The sequence below is a fragment of the Mobula hypostoma genome, chromosome 2 (genome assembly GCF_963921235.1).
Source record: "Mobula hypostoma chromosome 2, sMobHyp1.1, whole genome shotgun sequence".
Classification (NCBI taxonomy): Eukaryota; Metazoa; Chordata; class Chondrichthyes; order Myliobatiformes; family Myliobatidae; genus Mobula; species Mobula hypostoma.
In genome coordinates, this window is record NC_086098.1 from 194,081,720 (window position 1) to 194,092,742 (window position 11,023).

The following is an 11,023-nucleotide window of genomic DNA, read 5'->3' on the forward strand; positions in this document are numbered from 1 at the left end:
TGCAGGGTTGATAATGTTCCAGGGATGGAAGGAAACACATTCCTCTGCACATATACCGGAACCACAGCTGCATGGTGTTTCCTTGGAAATTATGTCTCCTTACATCACTACTGTGTTTCTGTTCAAGTGTATTTAGTATTAACATTCTCACTGTGAAGGTTAATTGGGGATAGAATTATTGAATCGTGGTTTCTTCAGTACACCAGTACTGATCAGAGCCACAAGGAACCTGTTACTCTGAACTATGGTTAAACTTAACGAATTTTTATACCTCCTAACCAGAAAAAAGCGGCTCAAGTCAGGGGTGTAAAAGAATATTTGCTTCTTGCCTAGACAGTCAAGGCTTTAAGTAGATTTTGTGCCATTCTAAACAGAGCTTATCAATAACACAAAAAATTCTGCAGATGCTGGAAACCTGAAGCTATACCTACAAAATGGAGGACGGAACTCAGCAGGTCAGGCAGCAACTATGGAAATGAAAAAACAGTTGACGCTTTGGATTGAGACCCTTCTTCAAGACTGGAAAGGAAGGGGAAAGATGACAGAATAAAAAGGATTTTAAAATCTTATCAATATCTTTCACAAGATTCGACATCTAACCTTTTCCATTGCTATTGTAGTGTGGTTGGGGCACATGGCTTATAGAATTAATTGCAGCAATTTATCAGTGTTAGTTTGACAACAAGCCTTTCTCTTAAAACTCAACCAGCAAGAAGACACAGTAACAAGTCACAAGCACACAATTCCATATAAAGTAATGAGCCATTTAGCTCATTAAGCCTATCATAGCTCCCTGACAATATTTTCCCCTTTAATCTATGCTCCCCACATTCTTATTAATTCTATCACCAACCAACATCAGGGGTAATTTTACAGGGAGCAAATAACCAACCAATCCACTTCTACTGAACCTGAGCACTCAGAGAAAGCCAGGTCATTACAGGGAAAATATGCAATCTTCACACTGTTATAAAATTCTGCCACTGCACAGTACCAAAGAATGTATTTTAATATTATAAAAATAGCAACTATCGACAAACATTTTTCAGCACATTGATATTGCTTTTTCCACTTTTGTTAAATTTAACACAAGGCAAATCTCAGTCCTTTGTAAAGATTGCAAAATTGGTCAAAAGCAGTTTCAAAGAGCACCTGGGTGGCTCACACCTGGACATATGCATTAAAATGAGACCTACACATTTTCTGATGGAACCAAGTTCAGTTTTTTATCTTCACTTTTTTGACAGGTTTCTGTGCAGCCGATCTACTAGCTGCATTAGTGTGTCACCCACGTTTGCCTCGTAACCTTCAGTTTTGTCGACAAAAATCAAGGCTTCCTGACATAGATCAATGTTCCTACTTTAGAGGGTGTGATAAAATAGAAATTTCCTAACGTTCCCATCAGGCTTACATAAGTGTGAGAAAAAGATCCATTACAAATTTCTTAGGAAACCGAGCACTGAAAAAAAAGGCGGCCATGCCAAGGATATCTGATTCTGAAAACAAACAGGGAGAAAAATATATTACCATTGACAAAATCTTCAGCAAGTATAGAGACACACTTCAAATAAAAGGAAAATTCTGAATGCATTTGAATTCTGTGCCATTCATTTACAGGGAACCCACTATTGCTATGCCACTCTGTCAGACTCACATTACTTGCTTCACTGATCTGGTATTCCTGGACAGAGGAATGCTTGAAACTAGGCAAAAACAGTAATCACTAACTTCACCTGTTTAAAGATGTCAATTTTGCGATATTTTACATGGCTGACTAAAATGTCTCTGGTCTGTGAATGCTTCTGTAATTTGAGGTTTTAAAAGTAAATTAATATATTTTAAGTTCACTTCCAGTAATACTGTGATACCATAATCTATCCGGAAATATAGGACCAGAAAATGAGTAATAAATGGCTATCAACTCTGTCTCCTTCCTGAGAAACTTTACTGCAAAATGAATTGTGTGATTCAATATTTGTCACAAAGAACTTCCTACAAATAAAATTCTCAGACAGGATGCTTGTGAAAATGGCTTAAGCCTGCATTACCGTCAGCACAAGGAATGGTATGACAATTGTGGCACAATGCCTGACCAATTATTGCAATTCTTTCAATGAAAGATGAAGCATCATATCAACAATGACATCATCACCTTGCACGGTTCAAAACCTCTTATGTTTAAAGAAAGTGGCATTTTTGGGTTTTTTAAATGATGAAGACCACACAGAGCCAAAATTACACAGGTATAGTATCTCCTCTATGTGGAGTTAGCAGAACCCTAGTTATAGGAATAGAGCAACTGGTATCAGTTAATCTACTGGATGAAAGGATTAAACATTAATTTTTGTCCCAACCATAAACTTGTCCAGTGACTCCCTGGTAGGAAGTTTCCCAGAGTACAAGCTTCACAGGGCACAGACTTCCACTCAAAAGAGAGGCTATATTAGAGCCACATACCCCCTAGAGTTTCTTCAATTAGATCACACGATCTTTACCTTAACTCTATTTACATGTCTTGGTTCCAGATCCCTTAAAAATTGCATCTTTAAGATTTAGCAATCTCAGTTTTGAAATTTGTCAAATACCCTACAGCTCAATATCTTCGCATTAAAAGCAATTCCAGATTTCCAATACATGTTGTGTGAATAAATATTACCTGGCATACTGCCTGAATGACCATACTCTAATAATAACGTTGTTCTTTACGTGGACTTTCCAATCATAGAAAATAGTTTCCCTTTCTCTGCCTTAGTTACCTCATTAGTGTTTTCTTCATCAGAATACAAACCTATCCACACACCTTGTCCACAAAATCTAAGCCTTTTAGTCTCATTGTCCAAATCTAATTCAAACCTAATTTATTCTCCATGAAGAGAAGCGCCCAGAAAGATATACTGTGCTATTAGTAAAATGCCAGACACTGTTTCAGGCTTTCCATTTTTTCTTACATTCCAGTTGCCTTAAGTTAAAGCTAACAATGTAGAAATAATAATTATTTCACCTATTTAGAATCAAATGAAAAATATTGCTAAGTAATTGAAAATGCACTATAACATGCTTAGATTATTAATTTTTACATTCACCAAGGACTGTCAATTGTATACTGTATGTTATTTTTCTGACCTTACCCTGAAAAGTAATAGGGTATTCAAGATCTCTAGGAACAGATGAGATAAATGGGCAACTTTGTTGTGTATCTATAGCATATCTTAATCAAATGTTATTAATTTTATAACAAATTAGCTATTACAAGCATCAATTGATGGACCAAGAAAAAATATAAATATAAATTTATTGATATTAATTTGTCCCATATTATTTTTAGAAGACATCAATTCTTAGCAAAACGAACCAATTTCATTCACATTGTTATGCAAATATATTCAAAGTAGGACACAGGACTAGCTGACTAACCTATTGTATATAAATAAAGACCAATATCCTTCATTTTCTTGTGTCACCTTTTAAGAAAGAGGCTGGTCTGCCATCCAATAGAGATCTCTGAAAGATGTCTGGCATATGTGGAGGAATAGATATCTAACTAACAAAATGTTGCAAGAAGGCTGATTAAATTATGATAAAGGTAATTAGAGTGGGTGAGACGATGGCCCAAGGTGAAGCAATCCTGAAAAGATAGCTATCAAAAAGTTCAGCACTAATGCTTCAATATTTAAATGTCAAGCTGACATGTGCTATTCGCATTGGGTTCCCTAAATCTCATCTCTGGAGATCCAATTTCCCTCTCAGATGATTTGCCACACTATCTATCTGTTTATTTCTCGCATGCTTAGGTGGTATCTCCTCTGCTTACTCCACTTCTGCCTTCCTGGTTAATAATAATTCCTTCAGCAGAGAATCCCTTTTAGATTTTGGGTCACAATTTATTTCTACACCTTACCTTTCTTTATTTGTTTCAGTTTTCTATTTCACATCAATTTTATAAGTAGAATTGCAGAAAGTGAGATCTAAAACACCTGCTACATTTAATTTTATTCATGTATTCAGAATGTCAGGCAGGTGTTCGCTTAAAAAAGTTGAGTTTGAATTTAACATCTGGCTCAGGATCAGGGCCGGATTAATCTAGTAGAAAAAGTAGCATATGCTACGGGCCCCGCCCGCACTAAATGCTTGCAAGCTGCAGTCTGGTGAAATCAGCATCTCACATTTTCACCGTATTCTCACAACTGTTAGAGTGAGTTTTTACACTTAAATAAATGACTTCAGTCATCAGTGTTCTATTCTTTGACAAAGTACTGTGGATTGAGTTCATAACAATGCATTTCCCAAAAACTGTGAACCCAGTTTCGTTTGTAACAATGCATCTCTGAAGCCTCTGAGCCAAGAATGCTAAGTTTACAGGTACTGTAGTTGCGAAGACACCATATCAATGCTTTTTGAATATGAATCGTCCTCTATGTTAGCACGTAACATACCAAATAATGTATTATGGATTTTAACTTGCATTCCTAAAGGCCATGAATGCCAGTTTAGGCATACTGGCACCAGTAGAATGAATTTAGTCAAAAGATGTGAAAATTTCAAAGAATTGTCTATACTTGTATCTATGAACTATCCTTTGTGTTCAGCAAATAAATATTGAGCCTTAATTACAAGGCGGTTAGACCTGTTCTGCCAGGGGTCTCTGCCTGCTGTAACCTTGTTTTGTCGAATAAAGAAACTGCCTTGCACCTACTGGTAATGCAATGCTCTGTGATTTCATCCACGGCACAACGACAATGATCTGACAACGCTGTTGTTGTCATGTCGGGGGAGCTGCATGCTGCATGGTACAGTATATGTGTGCAGGCGTGTGTTGGCTCCATGCTGTGTCGTGGTCCCAATGCTTCTCATATTGGCGCCAAACAAGACCTTGCAGAGTTACAGTTGTAGCGTTTGATAACTGACAATTCTTTGGCGTCATGTTTTCCAAATGTAGAAAATGCCTTGCGCATCTATTTGTCACTCATGGTTACCAACTGCAGTGGAGAACGCTCATTTTCAAAACCGAAAGGATTAAAAATGAACTGAGGAGCACCACGGGTCACAACAGATTGAACAATCTCTCTCTAATAAGCACTGAACATGAACTTCTGTGTGAAATAGACATTTCCGGTATCATCAACAAATTTGCTCATGCTAAATCTAGAAAATATAACTTTTAATTTGTAGTTTTGTTACTTTTGACATTTGAAAATGATAACTACATGTAAGTAATACTATTACTGAAGTGTATTATCTGGTTGTATAGCAAATGAAAAAATTAAACTACTTTACGATGCAAGTAAATAACTTATGTTTTAATACCTAGGTGCATTTTTTAAATTTACGGCCTCTTTATAACATATGCTACAGGCCCCACACTAGCTTAATCTGGCCCTGCTCAGGATACAGTATCTTCCATTTTGTGCCTCTTACTGGAGTGGGCTCTCAGAGTAAACAGTGTATAATGCTAGAGGTAAGCTGGTGCATCAATTTAAATTGTTAAAGATAAATATTTCAAAATAAACTGATATTGGGGAAGTTTTTTTAAAGGTAGTTTTAATACTTTTTTTTATTAGTTTTACATCTGTACTTGACACTATTGAATACATAAGAAATCACAGATACTGGAATCTGGAGCAAAAAAAAACAGCTGCAGGAACTCAATAGGTTAGGCAGTATCTGTGGAGGAAAATGGACGGTTGATGTTTTGGTTTGATGCCTTCCATCCTGACTGATCGATGAAGCAGTTCAACCTGAAGCATCAACTTTGTATTTCCCTTCACAGATGCTCTCTGTCCCATTGAGTTTTCCCAATAGATTGTTCTTGCTTGACAATTTTGGAATCAGTTATATTGAAAGGGTGACTGAAAGATGGATTGATAACAGCTATTTATCTTTACCTTAGAATTATGCATGCATCTTTTACAAGGGATGCAAATACTCAAGATGGCCATTTTATTAAGTACAAAAAAAAACATCCAGTGAGCAACAGTTCTGTGGGTGAATACACCTTGTTAATGAGAGAGGTCGGAAGAGAATGGGCAGACTGGCTCAAACTGACAGGAGGGTGACAGTAACTCAAATAACCATGCATTATAACAGAGGTGTGCAGAAGACCATCTAAGAATGCACAACACATCGAACCTTGAAGTGGATGGGCTATAGCAGCAGAAGACCACAAACATATACTCAGTGGTGATTTTATTAGCCACTGGAGGTACCTAATAAAGTGGACACTGAGTATATATTCTACTTGCAGGTTTCCTCATGACCACTGCTACTGAAGCAGTAAAGCTGTGACTGGGCCCCATGGTAGAGTAGTGGCTAGCACAAAGTTATCACAGCTCGGGCATTCTGGAGTTCAGAGTTCGATTCCAGCGCCGTTCTATCCGGAGTCTCTGAACATCCTCTCCACATGGAGTACATGGGTTTCCTCAGTCTAAAGATGTACTGGGTGGGTTAATTGATCATTGTAAATTTTCCAAGATTTTGTTAGGATTACTCGGGGTTGTGGAGTTGCTGGGGTGGTACTGGAAGGGCTTGCTCTGTGTGGTATCACTGAATAAATAGAGATGGATGGATGGATGGATGGATGGATGAATAAATAAATAAATAAATAAATAGGAATATTACAGAGCTGAATGCAGTCCATACTGATCAAAAGTGCCATCTAAGCTTGTCCTATTTGCCCATGTTTGTCCATCTCCCTCTAAACCAGGGATAACGAACCCTTTTGAGAGCATATACCCAAACTAGTGATAATCTTCTAAAAAGTTATCTTGTGTGCCATGGTACAATATTTTTAAGCAGAGATTATCATTGATTAATAAATCAGTAACAATAATTTTGGACTTTTTAAGGCAAAAGTATGAGACCTGTTGCTCATTTACTTGCATTAATTGTTTTACTATGAATAAAAGTACAAGAGAAACAGATTGAAATAAATGAAACATTTTAGAAAATCCATTCAAAAATGATTCATATTAATCTTTTAAAAAGATTGTTGAAAACTCGCATCATTTCTGAATAGTATTGTTAGTTAATCATTTACTATCCAAATATTGATGTGTACACCAGGTTGGCAAGGATTTCATAAACTTGTCATCCAACGTCATGTGTTCTCATAACTGCCTAGCTGGTACAGAGCTGGTGTGATTCGTTTCCTGTGAATACTTCTCACTGCTCTCGGGTGTAAAAAATCATTCGCTGCTTCATCATGTACAATTTTATTAGGAGTAGGGTTTAAAGAATTGTGGGCAGCACTATGTGTCATGTGACAACAAAATATTTGTCCATGCCATTTTGGGCACGCATGTCATAGGTTCACCATCTCTTCTCTTTTCCAATTTATGTACCTGTCAAAGACCTTAAAACTGTTAATGCAACCTGCACCAACCTCATCTTTTGGCAGCTCATTGCATGTACTGAACACCCTCCGGGTAAAAAAAGTTGCTCGCTAGGTTCCTGTTAAATCTCTCTCCTCTCACCTTAAACCTATGCTGTCTAGTTCTTGATTCACCAACCCTGCAAAAAGGACTGTGCATAGTGACCTTCTCTATGTCCCTCGTGAGTTTATGCACTGCTATATGATCACCTCTCATTATCCTATATTGCAGTGAAGAGTCTTAACTCACTCAGCCTCTCTTCATAACTCAGTTCCTCGAGTCTGGACTCAGTCACTCGAGTTCTGATGGTCCTGAGGAATTGTTGTTCAAGCAAATTGCACAGGTTGCCTTATGTTTATCTCATAAAGCTATTTTAAAATAAAAGAAATTGGTCTAAACTTAAAGTCATTACTGAGACAAATTAAGAAGCCTTAGAGTTTGGAGAAAGTGAAATAGATATATAAATTGATGTTAGCTAACTTTTGTTTACTATTTTAACTCTTTTAAGTATGAATATTTGTGATCTTCCATCACTCATGAAGGACAATTCTGTCTTGTTTGAAAGAGTATTATTAAGACCCTGATACTGGACATTATTCTTTTAGGGTATCATATGTAAGCAACATAAGGCATGGGCAAAAGACTGGAGAAAGGACAGAGTTTCAGGATTCTGATAAAAATCAGACTCCCAACAAGGTACTTGTCATGAATCACAGAAGCTAACACAGAACCTTTAAAATTAGTACGTTTACAGGAAAGAAATGGATGATTTTGGGAGGAATATTTGTGCATTAAACCTTTTTTTGCTTGAAGGCAATCTCGATCTTTAGATAGTGAGCAAATGCGGGACCAGGCGTGTTCAAGTATAGACAATTATCGAAGCAACTTACATACTGAAAGTTTTGTTAAATAACAGAATTTATTAACAGATTTACAAAATCCAATTACAACATAAAAACCTTATTTATAAAAGTGAGACTTTGTTAGAATTATACACTGAATGTTAGCAGTAAAAACAGTTTTTAAAGCGCCAAAATATTGTGGTATATCCACCAAAAGCTGAAACGAAAGTTCAAAAAAATCTCAACATTTACATTTCCATTTGGATTTTAAACTAATGTAGTCCGATCATATTTTATACGTGTTGCTACATAATGGCTTACAAAAAATTATTCCGTTTTGTTATAATCTCTGACGGATACATGTTAGCTTTTAGTATTAATTCGTTTCAGACACCGAAAATGCCCTTATCATTTGTTTTACAACCAGTCACTCGTTACTTTCGGGTTCATTTTATTAACCCCTTTCCCGAATCGGAACTCAACCAGTGATTTCCGCACATTTCAGTTGAAATAGAAAGAAATATGTGACTGCAATAACAGTTTAATGACTCCTTAAAAAAAGATGTACTGAGAATAAACCATCACGGGAACTTAACAGTTTGAGTGCAGCGAGTTAGCCAGTAAGACATGCGCTGTAATAGACAGCATTGCTGGCGTCCGACAGAACCGAGATGAAGCTACTTTCCTCGCATGCGGACACACCTCTAGGGTTCAGTTTCGACAGAGAGACGTGAAAGGTTTGTGCAGAGGTGTCCGGACGAGTCCTTGCCAGATTTAAATATTGGTCAAACTCACTACGATCAACATCTGTCCAAAACTCAGACGGACCAAAGTGCTCCACAGAATCAATGCGTTGCGCCTCGGGGGGAGGTGAGAGCTGCCCCAGGTGAGCAGAAATGCTGCCCTGACCTCCAGGGCACAACTGGCTGTAATAGAGATGTTGTGGATTCCTAACCAACTCACCCACGTTGGCAGAGATTTGGTCTGGGTAGGACAAGGCATCTGTCTTCTCTCTACTGTAATCTATGTGATGAGGGTAGTTTCCGAAGGAAATATTACAGTCGTCCTGCGCCTGTGACGGAAAGAACACTGGATCCAACACGTCCAAGGGAGACATCTCGGGAGTAGGCAAGCCATAGTTCTCGAACTCCGAACCCAGTCCATGCAAATCTCTGTAGTGACTAAGCGAAGGGAGTTGATGTTGGCCGGAGGATCTTCCCTGGTGTTGATTCCTGGTGAAGTTGTCGCCGCTAACTCCCTGATTGGTTCTGAGAACGGTGCCATGATTCCGAGGCAGGTTGTGCGCCAGAAGATTGGTCTCCATTCGTTTGACTTTTTTACTCTGTTTCTTCCTGCGTGGTCGATATTTGTAGTTGGGGTGATCTTGCAAGTGTTGAACTCGGAGTCGCTCAGCCTCTTCCACGAATGGGCGCTTCTCTTCAAATGGAAGCGATTTCCATGACTGCCCTGCAGAATCAGAGAGTGAGAGAAAAAAACAATTCATTCACTTTATCTTGAGTGTAATATAGTACACCGAGTATAGGTTAATTAACTGTAAATGATAACTGATTGAGTTAGAAACAAATATTTAGATAAATAATCTAATTATAGCAACTTGTCATAACACCACCCTGGGAAAAGTAGATTTTTTTTCTAATGGAGACTGGTTTGTTTACATTTCTGACACCATGCCGGCTTTTTACCACGTCTGTTGAGATCACACACTAATCCTGAAGTTAATTTTTAACTTCGCAACATGCTATCAAATTTGCGCATTTTGAATGTAGCTGTTGCTTTACCAGACAACATAAAGCGAAAGTAATCATAGTGTTTCTTCAATATCTTCCTCGCTATAATACATCTTCATTGTGCTTGCGCCCCAATGGTCAAAATACAATGTCTTTGCTTACCAAGCATTTTACTTAGTACTGCATTGTGGAGATCGGGATTTTGTTGAGCCAGCCTTTTACGCTCGTCCTTTGCCCACACCATGAAAGCGTTCATAGGGCGTCTGATCCGCGATTCCGAGTCGCCTTTCCCCTCCACTTTACTCGTGGGTTGAGCAGACGCAAGACCGGTTTGAGAGACAGGGCTCTCGGACTGAGCCCATGGAGAAACGGCCGTGTCCAAGCCAGAGCCTCCGGGCGGCGAATCCTCTACACAACAATATTCGGCCTCAGAAATACTCATTCCAGCCAAAACACTTTTATCTGACCGTTTATAGCGAGCTGCTTTCAACAAGGCGGATTACTTAAACAATCACAACCTTCAAATCTTAACAACTTCTGTTCTTGGCTCATCTGTTCCAGCAGCAGATATACAGGAGCAGCACCAATCAGAAATCAGGAGGCGTGATTTCACCAAGCAAACATTAAAAACAAGGCACAGCAAGGCGGAGGTTTCACCAACAAACCAATGAATGCTGGTTAATATTTTTCTAGGCGGCTTTTTGGGTAATGCGATTCTCACGAACTCGCATGCTGAGTAACTAATACAAATCATCACTGCGTTCAGAAGTTGATTTCCATAAAACAAATGCGCGGGTTTCTGTAAAAATAACAACTGTGAGTGGTTTCAGATTTAAGACCATAAGTTATGAAATTGTAAATTCATATAACAGAGCGTAGATCAAACTGAGAAATGGGAAATTGGCAGTATAAATAATGCTGATCAAATAACTAGGACACTCAGGTATTACAACGAAGGGACGTTTGAGACCCTTAAAAGTACTAGTAGTCTTCAAGTAGTCTCTAGTTCTGTGACATTTGCAAACCGGATGGTTAGTTGGCTCAGTAGATTATCTTTGACCTTGTA

The 11,023-nt window shown here is 38.2% G+C and overlaps 1 protein-coding gene across 1 annotated transcript; it reads right to left on the minus strand.

Annotated features, from left to right (window-relative positions):
• Positions 1–8,309: 8,309 nt before the first annotated feature.
• sox18 (SRY-box transcription factor 18) lies at positions 8,310–10,494 on the minus strand. The gene is made up of 2 exons (XM_063030600.1): positions 10,120–10,494; positions 8,310–9,676 (listed from the first exon to the last, which is right to left on the minus strand). The coding sequence occupies exons 1-2, from the start codon at positions 10,397–10,399 to the stop codon at positions 8,823–8,825; spliced, it is 1,134 nt and encodes a 377-aa protein (XP_062886670.1). The 5' UTR covers positions 10,400–10,494; the 3' UTR covers positions 8,310–8,822.
• Positions 10,495–11,023: the final 529 nt, after the last annotated feature.